The sequence below is a fragment of the Carcharodon carcharias genome, chromosome 20, assembly GCF_017639515.1.
Source record: "Carcharodon carcharias isolate sCarCar2 chromosome 20, sCarCar2.pri, whole genome shotgun sequence".
In the NCBI taxonomy this organism is placed as follows: Eukaryota; Metazoa; Chordata; class Chondrichthyes; order Lamniformes; family Lamnidae; genus Carcharodon; species Carcharodon carcharias.
In genome coordinates, this window is record NC_054486.1 from 102,506,839 (window position 1) to 102,521,172 (window position 14,334).

General features: G+C 44.1%; 1 protein-coding gene across 1 annotated transcript in view; it reads left to right on the forward strand.

The window, feature by feature from the left end:
• nrxn3a (neurexin 3a) overlaps positions 1 to 14,334 on the forward strand; it is a 1,735,226-nt gene that overhangs the window by 516,101 nt on the left and 1,204,791 nt on the right. The window contains exons 8-9 of the mRNA XM_041214454.1: positions 1,044 to 1,482; positions 7,296 to 7,679. Of these exons, the coding sequence (XP_041070388.1) occupies positions 1,044 to 1,482; positions 7,296 to 7,679 (823 nt within the window). The remainder of the gene's footprint in view (positions 1 to 1,043; positions 1,483 to 7,295; positions 7,680 to 14,334) is intronic.

Consider the following 14,334-nt stretch of genomic DNA (forward strand, 5'->3'; position numbering starts at 1 on the left):
TTGTAGTAAAAACAAGCACATAGGCATGCGCACACATATGCAGGACTGGAAGTACAGCTAAAGTTGATCTGTAATGTGCTTGAAACAAAACTAAAAGATGGTTCAATTCCTGAGGTGATGCCAGAGAAGATAAGGGGAATAGCCTCAAATATGCATCACCAGAACCACTTAAGGTACGAATGCAGTTTTGTGAAAGCGTTCTTCCAGAGTCCCCTGTTTATTACTGATTTCAAATTATAGTGAGTCCATTAGATTAGAGAAGCTTTGGTAATCCTCCATCAAGCAGAGAGGATTTGATGGAGGTGTTTAAAATCATGAGAGGTTTAGATAGGGTAAATAAGGAGAAACTGTTTCCGATGGCTGAAGGATTGATAACCAGAGAGTCCAGATTTAAGCTAATTGGCAAAGAACCAGAGACGGCATGAGGAAGACCATCTTTTATGCAACGGGTGATAAGGATTTGGAATCCATTGCCTGATAGGATGGTAGATACAAATTCAGTAGTAGCATTCGAAAGGGTATTGGATAAAAGCTGGAAGGGGGAAAAATTACAGGGATATAGGGAAAGCGGAGGGAGTGGGACTAATTGGATTGCTGTTCAAAAGAGTTGCCACAAACTTGATAGACTGAAAGTACTATTCTGTGATTCTCTGTTGCAAAATACAGTTTCTGAATTCCCAATTCAGCACTGTAGGACCTTTCTGTTCAATAAACAGTGGTCAGAATCAACCAGTAAATCAGCCAAATTGAGCAGGACTTCACTGTTTAGTGATGAATGGAATTGATTTATACTGTGAATTTTGCACCTCCCCAATACCAGTTTTAGATTAACATTTGACTATAGATTGAATCTTTTGACACTGCCTATTTATTTTCATTATAATTCTGGATAGGTGTCCTTGTTCTGACAACAACCTTCTGTGACGAGCCACTGCCTTCTCATTCCTCACCTACCTGATAACCTACACAGATAATAAAACATTTACATTTGCCGCTGAACCAAAGCTGACCTTGTGGTGTTTTATCTTTGCTGTGATTGACAGGTCGTTTATAAAAACAATGACATCAGGCTAGAACTCTCGCGCCTGGCGAGGATTAAGGATCCCAAAATGAAGATCCACGGTGATGTTGTGTTCACGTGCGAGAATGTCGCCACCCTGGACCCCATATCATTCGAGACACCAGAGGCGTATATCAGCTTGCCAAAATGGAACACCAAGAAAATGGGCTCAATTTCGTTCGATTTCCGTACGTCTGAGCCCAGTGGCCTCATTCTGTTCACGCATGGAAAGCCACAGGAAAGGAAGGACCTGCGGAGCCTGAAGAAAACCAAAGTAGACTTTTTTGCTGTTGAGCTCTTGGATGGGAACCTGTTCTTGCTGCTGGACATGGGCTCTGGGGCGATCAAGATCAAATCCACAACCAGGAAGGTGAACGACGGAGAATGGTATCACGTGGACATACAACGAGACGGTAGATCAGGTAAGGAAGGTAGCAAAATATCGGTGTCTGTTGAGGAGTTTGCCAAGATCAATAAAAAAAATTAAATACAAAATAATACATTTTCCTTTCCAAAGGCCCAGCAAAAACCAATTCTGTGAACAGTAAGCTTTGGCAGAGGATTAACAAAGACTGCACTCTGATAAATGCACAGCTTACTAGCTTAGTAGTGGGATGGGATTTTGTTTTACACTTGCAACATCATGTGATGTTAAAATCAGTCTTCCTTGTTAACATGATTTCTGACCTGTGCCATATTTTCACCAGGATTAAAGAAGATTAAAATAATGACCCTCCCTGTCAGAAAAATAAATGAAAATAACTTGGGCTTCACATTGTGGTGCCCTCCAATTTTCTCTCTTTCTGCTCTGAAGGCATTAACTGTTGTCAGCATAAAGCTCCATAGATCCATGTGGAACCTCATGTGAATGCTTATTCGTCATTCGTTAGCCGAGAAAATGAGTCTCATGTAGTTACCTGAGCATTGGATCAAAAAGGGGCTGCTACATACCTGAGCCTGATGTAGGGTTGCCAACTGCCCAGGATTTTCCTGAAGTGACCAGGAAGTGAAGATTTACCCCATCCCCACCCCCTCCCCACCCCTTTGCTGGACGCTGCTGTGAAGCAATCCTGGACTCAAATCGTCAGGCCTTTTTTTTATTTCAAATTTTCTGTTTATTCGTTATAAAAAATATTGGAAAGGCTGGAGAAAAGATTGTTTGAATGACTGTCAGGAGTCACCCATTTGGGTTATGAAGAGTTTGTTCTATTCCCGTTCGCTATGGGAAGGCCAAGAGATATGGAAGTGTTGGGTGACCAATGATGTGACCTTTGGAGTGGGACAAGTGGAACTGAGGCCATCTGATGAAACCTCCAGGAATACATCTAATGAGAGCTGGAAACCCTAGCCTGATGCCATGCTCACTTAATATCACAGGCACACAAGAACAAGCATACACACTTTCTAACAAGCTGTTATTGGATATTGAGAACAAAGAGGGACTAAAGCTGTTTATTTTTCACCACCAAGTCCAACAACTTGTATTTACATAGTGCCTTTAGTGCAATAGAATGTCCCAAGACCCTTCATAGGAGTGTTATAAAACAAACATAAACACTGAGCCACGTAAGGAGATGTTTGAGCCAATAGCTCAAAGCTTGGTCAAGGAGGTGGGTTTTAAGAATTGTCTTAGTGAGGTGGAGATGTATAGGGAGGGAATTCCAGAGCTTAGGACCTAGGCAAATATGTCAACCAATGGTAGAACAATTAAAGTTAGGATTTCTCAAGAGGATAGAATTAGAGGAGCACAGCTATCTCGGAGGGCAATGGGGCTGGTGAAGATTACAGAAGTAGAGGGACATGAGGCTGTGGAGGGATTTGAAAACCAGGGTGACAAATTTCAAATTGAGGCATTGCTTGACTGGGAACCAATATCAAGTAAGGTGCACAGGGGCAATAGGTAACCAGGACTTGGTACAAGTAAGGACACGGGCAGTAAAACTTTGGAAGACCTCAGGTTTATGAAGGGTAGAACGTGGAAGGCCAGCCAAGTCTGCCTTGGAATAGCCAAGTGTAGAAGTAAGGGAAGGATGAATGAGGTTTTCAGCAGCAGATGAGTTGAGACAGGGGTGAAGTCAAGCAAACTTGTATCATAAAAAAAAATAAACACTGAACCACATGAGATGTTTGAGCAAATGGCTAAAAGCTCGGTCAAAGAGGTGGGTTTTAAGGATTGTCTTAGTGAGGTGGAGAGGGATAGGGAGGGAGTTCCAGAGCTTAGGGCCCAGGCAGGTGGAAGTAGGCGTTCTTAGCGAGGGAACTGATATGAGGTCAGAAGCTCATCTCGGGATCAGATGCGACATCAAGTTTACGAATAGTCTAGTTCAGTCTCAGAGAGTTGCCTGAGAGCAGAATGGAGTCAGTGGCTTGGAAATGGGCTTTGGATCGGTGACTGAAAACAATGGCTTCAGTCTTCTCAATAGGAGAGTAAGTATCTTCTCATCCAGAACTGAATGTCAGCTAAGCAGTCCGATAATTTCGCAACAGTAGAGGAAGCAAGAGAGATGATGCCCAAGAGAGGTGCAGTCCAAGGGGTTTGAGATCATTTATGGTGTCCCTGTCTTATTCAGTAGAAACCAGCCAGCTCAACACAGGTGAGGTATTGACCCTGGGGACTTCACGATTTGGTTTGGGTTAGTCTTACTCAGCACAGTCTTTTTACCTATTGGGTGGTGTATTGACCCACTGCCCCCTTCAGGAGAATTATCAGAAACTCCTTTAACTGGTGTTGATGGGGCGAGGCATCTATTAAGGTTCTTTTTTGACCTTGAAAAATTAATAACCGAAGAAGATTCATTTAGTTTCAGTTCAGGAGGAAAAACCCTTCATTCTGTACAACAACTTGCATGTAGATTACACCTTTACTGCAGTAAAAGCATCCCAAGAGCTTAGTCAAACAATTTTGAGGAGCAAGGTAGAGAGGCAGTGAGGTGAAGGGAAGGAATTCAGAGCTTAGGATCTAGATAGCTTAAGACAAGGCTTCTGATAGTGGGGTATAATTAAAATCAGGGATGCCCTAGAGGACAGAATTAAAGTAGCTCCTATCTTGGAGGGTTGTAGGGCTGGAAAAGATTGCAGAGATAGGGAGGAGTGAGAGCATGGAAGAATTTGAAAACAAGGATGAGAATGTTAATATTTGATTGTTTGATTGTTTGACTGGGAGTCAATGTAAGTCAATGAGCACAAGACAGGTGAACAGGCTTTAATGTGAGGATGTGAAGAGCAGAGTTTTGGATGACCAAGTTTACAAAGGGTAGAATGTGGGAGGTCATCCAGAGGTGTGTTGAATAGTCAAGTCCAGAGGTAACAGAGGCCTGGATGAGGGTTCAGCAGAAGATTAGCTTGGAGGTGTGGGCGGAGTCAGGTTATGTTACACAGGCAGTCTGAATGATGGTGTGGATATATGGTCGGAAACAGATCTCTAAGTGTGACACCACTCATTCATCCGAACATTTAGCCTTATAATCTGCTTGTGCCTAGGCCAGAGTGTATGGCTATGATAATAATTCCAAGAATATTACCCATGAGATTCGAAGGTTTTGAAATTTTGATCTTAACTCATCACACTGTCTCAGTAGAATGTCATTCCTAGCTCTACCTGTGTCATTTCTTCCTTTGTGGACCAAGACAATTGGATCCTACCCCTCCCACTCAAAAGTTCTTCTCCAGCTGTGAGGAGGGCCGGGGTCTTCCAGCCCCGCCAGCGGTGGACATTGCCATGGGCAGGATGGGAAAATTTTGAGAGCTGTTCACTTTTAACAGCTCCTCAAATTTTCCCATCCTTCCCGCAACAATGCCAGTGTTGGGACCAGAAACTCCTGCCCGAACTCTCTTCGGCCCTGTCACCTGGCAGGCAAGACAACCTTCGGAACTGCCGGTTATGCCCACAGAGAAAGGTATCTAGCCCCCTGACCATACTGGCTCCTATCACAACCACATGCCTTTTCGTGGTTTCCTGTTCCAGTATGATGTCATGGTCAGTTTGCTCGTTCACCCTGCGGACTTTATGCTCATCCACACAGGCAATAGAAACCTCGGACCCTTTGGATAAGGGTCAAGGCCAAGGCTCCTCCGACAGTGCTTACAGCATTCCTTTATCTGCCTGACGTGCAGCTACCCCCACCTGAACCATTATCCAAACCTGTATCATTACCGAATTAAGGGGTGCGGCTGCCTCCTGGATCCAAGTGTCTCTCAATGATGCACAGCAATATCAGCACCTCAAGACTCCAAATCAACAACTCTGAGCTGGAAATCCTCGAGATGCAGAGACTTACTTACACATGTGGTTGTCCAGAATGGCCTTGCTCTCTACAGACACCTCCATTATAGAATTATAGAACAGTTACAGCTCAGAAGCAGGTCATTCGGCCCATTGAGCCCAGGCTGGCTCTCTGCAGGGGAAGTTTAGCTTGTCCCAATCCCCCCTCATCCTTTTCCCATGGCCATGCACATTTTCTCTCTTCAGGTCCCTATCCAATTCCCTTTTGAAAGCCACAATTGAGTCTGCCTCAGTTACACACTCAGATAGAACATTCCAGATCTGAACCACTCGCTATATAAGAAGCATTTCCCCATGCAGCCATTGCTTCTTTTTCGAATCATCTTGAATCGGAATCCTGTGATTCTTGATTCTGCCGCCGATGGGGGCAGTTTCTCTCCCTTCACTCTGTCTCAACCCCTCATGATTTTAAACACCTCTGTCAAATCTCCTCTCAACTTTATCTACGGAGAATAACTACAGCCTCTCCAATTTATCCACATAACTGAAGAACCTCATCCCTGGATTGATTGTGTAAATCTTTTCCGCATCTTCTCTAAAGCCTTCACACCCTTCCTAAAGTGCAATCCCCAGTGTGACACCCCACTTGTCCTTCCATTCTTCTCTAACCTCGGTATTTAATTTTTAGACTTTTTTTTCGCTTTTAACCTAATTATCCATCCTGTTTAAATTATAGGTAGGTTAAATTACCTGTAAGCTTAGCTCAGCTGTGAAGACACTTTGAAATGGTTTTCTCCAGTGCTTTTCACTGATTCACCTGAAGTCCCTTCCTCCCTCTTGACACCTCCCTTTCTAAGGCTCCGCTGTATTTTTAGCCTCTCCCCTTTCATTCGAGAGGATGGCCTACATGTAATGCCAGACTTTTAACTGCAATTCGGGATAGGCAAAAAATTCTGGCCTTGCCAGTGACGCCCACATCCCCAAGAAAGAATATTTTTAAAAAAATGATCCGGGTCAGCCATGATCTAATTGAATAGTGGAAGGGGCTGAATGGACTCCTCCCTCCTCTGTTCCTATGCCTGTCTTGAGAGCCCATTTGGCATGTCTGAACCTTAACAGTCAGCAGGCTCTTTGATTGTGCTGTTATAGCCGTCAAGCCTGGCCTGTTCCTCACCTAATATTAACACACGTGGGATTCCAACCGGAGTTGCTCGAAAGCATTTTGAATAAGGAATGCTGGCTGATTTTTCACTCGCTATCCCAGAGGTGCTGAGACCAATTGTGGCTCCCATGATCCCATGATGCTATTCGCAGAACAGGTGTCTCGGTGTCCGAACCGAAATGGACCCCCCAACCAGCATTTAAAACAGCTTGTCGTCTTGCTGCTTGTGGTACTCTGCTGTGCAATTTGACAACATTACAATAAGGACTCTGCTTGAAATGCACTTTGTTAGCCACCGAGTGCTTTGGAATGCCTACATCACATGAAAGGCGCTATATAAATGTGTCTTCCTGCTCTCACTCTCTGCTGTCCTGGTTATGATTAGCTAACTCTCTAGACAGTGCCCTTCTCGCCTGTGTGATTTTATTCAATCACAGGATGAGAGTGTTGCTAACAAGGTCAGCATTTATTGCCCGTCCCTAATTGCCTTTGAGAAGGTGGTGGCGACAAGTCTGCAGTGCTGTGAGGAAGGGGGGGTTCTTAACCAGCGACAGTGAAGGAACAGCAATACAGTTCCAAGTCAGGATGGTATGCGGCTTGGAGGGGAACTTGCAGCTGGTGGGATTCCATGTGTCAGCTGCCCTTGTCCTCCAACGTGGCAGAGATCGCAGGTTTGAAAGGTGCTGTCATATCACATTAGCACACTGAGCTATTGGAGGAAGCCAAAGCAATTATTTCACCTATATTAAGAAACAGAAGCTTCTAATTGCCATACGTGCTCCAGGCACAAAATAACTCACTCGGTCAAAGTTGGACTAACATTTTCTAAGTCACCTGGTTTTCTCTTGCAGGTACTATATCGGTGAATAGTCGACGCACCCCATTCACGGCAAGTGGAGATAGCGAGATTCTTGACCTGGAGGGGGACATGTACCTTGGAGGCCTGCCAGACAACAGAATGGGTTCCATCTTGCCCACGGAGCTGTGGACAGCCATGCTCAATTACGGCTATGTTGGCTGCATCAGGGACTTGTTTATTGATGGCAGGAGCAAGGATATCCGACAGTTGGCTGAGGAACAGAACGCTGCTGGGGTCAAGCCATCTTGCTTACGTGTGAGCATAAAACAGTGTGACAGCAATCCTTGTAAGAACAACGCAGTGTGCAGGGAAGGTTGGAACCGGTTCATCTGCGACTGCACAGGCATGGGCTACTGGGGGAGAACATGTGAAAGAGGTATGTGCGATTTAACTTCTTCAGAAAGTAATTTCTTTTGTTTCATGCTCTTTCACCATGACAGAATAAAAGTGAGCCATGTATTTACTTCAGAAATTCAGTATGCTGGAGGACCACAGAATGGCAGGTGGCAGATTTGATCGATCTCTCTACTCAATTCATGATCTCAGCCATATGAGTGAGAGGTATTCAGGCATTATCCAGTGCTCATGCCCACATCTGTCGTAATGATGTTAGCTGCAGAACGTGTCTATTAAAGAAGTCTTCATAGTCTTCTATGTATTAACAGCAAGTCTTTATTAACTACTTGTAACTATATACGTAACTATATACATATCTGCAGTAAAGGGTGCAGGCAAGGAGCTATCTCCATGTCTAAATATTAGCCTGTCTCTGTTCAACACCAATTGACTCCTAGGTCTGGGTCACATACCCTAGTACATCACTGTGTGGCCAGTATTGTATCAGACCCACATTAACCCTATATGTACCAGACCCTTATACGACAACATTTGCTGTATAGTCGTTTGGTAGCGCAGAATTTAAGTGCTGCTGAAAAGCTTCAATAGCATGTCTCTTTTTTCAGCAAATGCTTTTTAGATACTATGAACTGTGTCAGTTTAGCATTGGTGCAGATAATGTCATCACCTGTCCTGTTTGTCAAGTGGCCCAGGGGATCTTGAGGACTCCGGTATAAGAGAAAGTAAAGAATTTACCTTCATTTGGAGCTGAGAAGAATTCGGGTTGCATGCTCACCGTCCAATTAAGGACAGTGGGACAGGCTCCCAAAGGCTGGATTGCCAATAGGAGGCCCTTCAGTCCTGAGAGAATCAACAGCCCACCATCAGAAGTAGGAGCTGCCAATGTAGATAGGAGAGAGAGAGAGAGAGAGAGCGGGAGGTCACCTCAAGATGGTGGTGTCCTCTGAGGAGTTTTTAAGGAAGCTGATGTTTATACCTCGCACAGCTGCCAGACCACTACCTTGCCTGCACAGACATTGGCCGCAACTGTGGTCATCTCACAATCATGGCCACCATGATTTTGGTGGGGGGGGTGGGGGTGGTGGGGGGGGAGATGGTGGGTGTTGGGCGGTTGTTAAAAACACTAGGTTGAGCTCTGGCTCAGGAGATTAGCTGCAATTTGGCAGAGGCCCTGACTGAATTGTGCCCTTAGTAGGCGGTTTAAGTGTCCTCATAGGCTATACCATGCTTCTGTAGTGTCAGGAACAGGGTGGCAAACTGGCACGCTGTCTGGTGTTGGAAAATTGTGCACCAATTCACCTCTCTGACCATTTCTAAATTTGGCCCATGATGTCTTTGTGCTAGACTCCAGTTCATGCACATCTAGACCAATGCATCCTGTTTTGGATACCTGACATGATGGATGATGCAGAAGCACTGGAAAAGGCAACAGAATGTCCCTCAGAATGTACTGACTCTAAAAGCCTTTTATTATCACCACAGGCTCAGAGAGTTCAGTCTTTTCACAGAGAAAAGTGTGTGATTAATGTGGCGATCTAATTGAAATATGTGAAATAATGAAGGGACCAGGCTCTGTCTGAGTTGATGAGCTATTTGAACCAGATAGATGGGGAATATAAGGGATCAGGTATGTAAGCTATGCGAGCATAGAAATAGATCAGGTGCCTGGAAGTCTTTCATTGCGCAGAGGTTTACAAACACTTGGAATAACTTACAGGCTCATGTGGTGAATGTGAATTTGCTACAGCTGTTCGTGAAGGTGCAAGACAAGTTCCTTGCTGTGGCTAATTTCAGTGCATACAAAACAAAGCTAGGGTTTTGGGTGTATACCTCACAGTTATTGCGGCCTCCTGAACTCATTTTGAGCATTCATGAATTCCCTAGTTTTTTTTCGGTCAATTAGCCTAATTTTTATTTACGAGTTTCTTTCCCTTTCTCTGAAGATTGCATGACGGCTGGTGTGAGGGATTGTTTTGGGGGGGGGGGGCGGTATGGGTGCATAGGGCTGCTCGTGCAAGTGAATATCGTAGGTCATGACTGCGTGGGATAGGCTTGTTGGACTTGTCTTTCCTTATGTTCAGTTGTAGATGAGACGATAGAGAAAACTGATGGTGAAAAAGGTAAAATTGAGCATCCACTAGTTCTTTGAACTTACCTGGAAAATCCTGTTATTTTCCTCCCCCAAGTCACTCCAGGCAATTTGGTTGACACAGCAGTTGGCTGACACACTGCTATGTTTCCGCCATTGTGACACTTACCCAACTGTGTTCATGCAGTAGCAGAGCCAGAGAAATTGATGCTTGGCTGCATTCTTACATCCAAGCCACTCCACTGGCGGCAGTGCGCCCTTAACGGTGTTAGTTAAGAGAATTCCAGGATTTTTACACAATGACAGTGTGAAGCGATAGTTCCAACTCTCTGTGCCAGGATGTTGTGCGATTTGGAAATGATGGTGTTAATGTGATTTTATTGCTGCTGTTCTTAGTGTAAAGGTCACAGAGATGGGATGTGTTGTCAAAGAAATCTTGGTGAGTTACTGCAGTCCATCCTTCAGATCGTAAATACGGCATGCGTGATGTACAGGTGATGGGGTAACATTGGCTTGAACCTCCTATTCTGGAGTCCCGGTGGCAGGAGCAGAAGGCGGACTGATATCCATTGGGGGTGGAGGGGAGGGATGGCTGGCCTTGCGGGATTTTACGCTGTTCAGCTCATTAAATTTGCATCCGCAAGGAACTCGGTGAATCTCGGGGCAGGAGCAGGCAGGAAGTTGATACCTCGTGGGGTCGAAGATCCTGGTGCCATATTTACCGTACCCAGACAGCCTGCGCTACCCCTTTCGCCTTCTCCCAGCCACTGTTCCGCCCTTCCCCGCTAATCCTTCCTCCCTTTCTCTACGCAGCTTGTACTGCCACCACCCACTCTCTAACATAGGCTGGCATTTACAGACACTCCCCAAAGAGGACAATGCAGCAGCACCTCACCGTTAATCATGGAAGGAGTCTCCCTCGCCAGGTGCACGCCCCTTATATGCAGTCATGAATGTGAAAGTTCTCATTTCTCACTGGTGGGGAACTTAACTTAGAGAGGGAACTTAATTCTGGTGAGCTGGTCTCTAAATGACCATGACTCGCTAATGCGTACAAAAAGGCCTCCTGACATTGCTCATTGGAAAGTTCAAGCCTCCTTTGTAAAGTCCTGAGAACATAATTGCTAAATTTCATCCCGCCGTCGGGATGCTGATTTTTTTTTGGCTTCGCGCAAAATTAAGTTCCTCTATCCTCCAAGTTTCCTGCTGCTGGTGGTCCCAGGAGATTCTGCCCGATGAGTTTATTGCCAAGGGGCACTAGTCAGATGGATTGTGGGACTTCTGGAATATTGCTGTGGCTGCATCAGCCAGGTAAATATCCATTGACACTCCTGGCTTGAGTCAAGTGGATGGCGAGTCTTTGAGGGTAAGTTGAGCTATTCATTGCAGAGTACTTCACCTGTGCCTCGTACTTAGAGCCACCATTGTTGCGGTTGGTCCAGCTGGAGCTTCATGACTCTTGAGAACCTGAACTGAGCATTGGTAAGCAGGTCACTTGTGAATAGCTGCCTTTTGATGACTCTGTTGATGATTCCTTCCTTCACTTTGCTGGTGACTGAGAGCAAGCTGATCACGTCTGCATATATCGTCTGCTGAGTCCAGAAGTTGTGTTTCTGTTCACTAGTTTGTGATGCCTCACTTTAAAAAAAGAGTTGCCATTAGGTTAATGGAGAAAATCAATAGGATACAAAACCATAGCCTTTGAGTAAGACATCCTTTCGATGCAAATGGATTTTCAGGGCGACAGCAGTATAAAATCCTGGCCTCACTATGGGACACATTAAAACTCCTCCCCCATTCGATGTTTTGTTAATTATGAGCCAAACTGATTTCTTGGCACTGGTGATGGCTAAGTGAGAACCATGTGGTAACTTCTGGCTAAAGGAAACACGTGTCCATTTTTTAAAAATGTTGAAATACATCAGAATCTGTTGGGTAAAAGTGACAGGTTTAGGTGAGAGGAAATGATTTTACTTGACAAATACAATCTTTTAAATTCAGTCATTCCTCCTAGAGAACATTCCTTTCTGACAAGCTGTGGCAAATACCTGAGCACAATTCAGTCCAGCGTTTGCGGGGGGGGAAAAAAAGGTATGCGGCCCCCTGATCAGCAGCTGAAATTTTAGCCTATCTTTCCCTGTCAGACGCTGTTGGGAATCTCAAGTCCCTTTGGTTTATTTAAAGGTGTGATCTGTTTATTAATCCCATGGCGAGAAGACTTTGTGCTCACTTATTTTGATCGCTTGCTTTGGAGGTTTACTTTGAAGTAGAAATATTCAGTTATTGAGGATGATCGTCGGTGCCACAGGTTTCTAGCGTACAGAAAGATCAGTTTTTATGATGGTGATGGAAAGGTTTGGGAAGGAGAAAAGGAATACAATTAGAAACAGGAGTAGGCCATTCAGTATTTTCAGCCTGTTGCACTGTTCATGGATCGTAATTCTAGGTTCCATAACCCTCAGTGTCTTTGCTGAACAAAAATCTATCAATCTCAAATTTTTGAGTCTTTCAATTGACCGCCCGCCCAGCCTGAGCAGCGTTTTTAGGAAAGAGATTTCCAACACTGTTTGTGTGAAGAAGTACCTTCTGAGATTGCCCCTGAACAGCCGAGCTCTAATTTTAAGTTCATGCCCCCTTGTTCTATACTCCCCCCACCAAAGGAAATAGTTTTCCTTGATCTACCCTATTAACTCCTTTAATTATCTTAAACACCTCAATTAGATCATTCCTTAATCTTCTAACTTGAGTGACTTTTATTGCAGGCAATCTGATGTTTAACCATTGAATAGATTTTTGGGTGATTAAAGAATTGTCATGTGGTAAGTTTGTGTTTCTTTGATAGCATCATTTACCTATCATTGGTAGCAAGAGAGAACAAAAAAACATCACGACACTCCATTTAGCCCATCATGATGAGCACAGCCTGCCCTGGTTAGAATAATAATGAACAACAATTAGGCTGGGAAGAATTTAATGAAAGGAATCTCTTTGCCACTGGGGCCTGATTCCTCTTTAAGGACAGTGAGAGAGTAGAGCATTTAATAATATACTATGGAACCATATCAAATTCTTTAGCCTGCTGTACTATCCCATTTAAAATAAACAGGTCATGGCTTCAGTTAAAATACAAGAAGGAAGAATTTGATAGGAATTCATTAAGAGTTCATATGACTGTAGCAATCCAATTTCTTGGCTTATATATTCCAGACTAATCCTTTGAAACTTTGAAAGAATTCAATATGAAGTACTGTAAGTTTTGATCCTAATGAACAGTCACGTCTTACAGTCTGACATCATGTCTATGTGCAGTCAGCCTGCAGAGCTAATTTGGAATGATAATTAGCACTGCATTCTCCCTCGAATAAAACATGAAACATTAATTACAGAATTGCTGTCATTCAAAAGGGATGAAAAATTAAACCAGACAAAGTCAGAGTTCAAGAAAAAAAAAGGGCAGGCGTGTTTTTGAGTGCTGAAGTAATGGCTCAACAATATTTGATGAGGACAGTTTTAAGGATCCATCAGAACAGGAGTGGGCCAATCAGCCCCTTGACCCTCTACACCATTCAGTGAAATCATGGGTGATCTACATGCTACCTTCCATGTGTTGCCATTAATGTAATAATGTGTGATGTTACGCAGTCCACAGTAACATTTAGTTTGGTTGGAGTACTAGAGTTGCCAACCCTCCAGGTTTGGCCTGGAGTCCCCAGTAATTGAAGATCAATCTCCAGGACAGTGCACTGTAAGCAATGTGCCCTCATGTTTTTCTCAGTGTTAATGATTACCTTATTTAAAAATCCTGTTGACTTAATTTTGCATTTGGATGTGGAGGTAAAACTTTCAACTTGGTACAGCGGGTGATATGAAACTTGGAAGCATTGTAACCTGTGAGGGGGACAGTACAGAACTTCAAAAGGACATAGGCAAGTTGGCAGAGTGAGCAGATAGGTGACAGATGAAGTTCAATGTGGAGAAGTGTGAAGTGGTAGGAAGAACATGGACAGACAATATAAAATAAGGGGTACAATTCTTTAGAGGGTGCCAGGAGCAAAGGGGCCTGGGTGTAAATGTGCATAGATCATTGAAAGTGGCAGATCAGGTGGAGAGAGCAGTTAATAAAGCCTATAGTATCCTGCGCTTTATTAATAGGGGCTTAGAGTACAAGAGCAGGAAGGTTATGCTGACCTTACATAAGACACTAGTTAGACCTCTGAGTTCTGTTGAAGGGTCATGAGGACTCGAAACGTCAACTCTTTTCTTCTCCGCTGATGCTGCCAGACCTGCTGAGTTTTTCCAGGTAATTCTGTTTTTGTTTTTTTTACTAGTTAGACCTCAGCTGGAGTATTGTGTACAGTTCTGGGCTCTACTCTATAGGAAGGATGTGAACGCACTGGAGAGAGTGCGGAAGAGGTTTACAAGAACGGTTCCAGGGATGAGAAACTTCAGATATGAAGATAGATTGGAGAGGTTGGGACTGTTCTCCTTGGAGAGGAGAAGGCTAAGAGGAGATTTGATAGAGGTGTTCAGAATCATGAGGGGGCTGGATAGAGTAGATTAGGAGAAACTGTTCCCGTTCATAAAA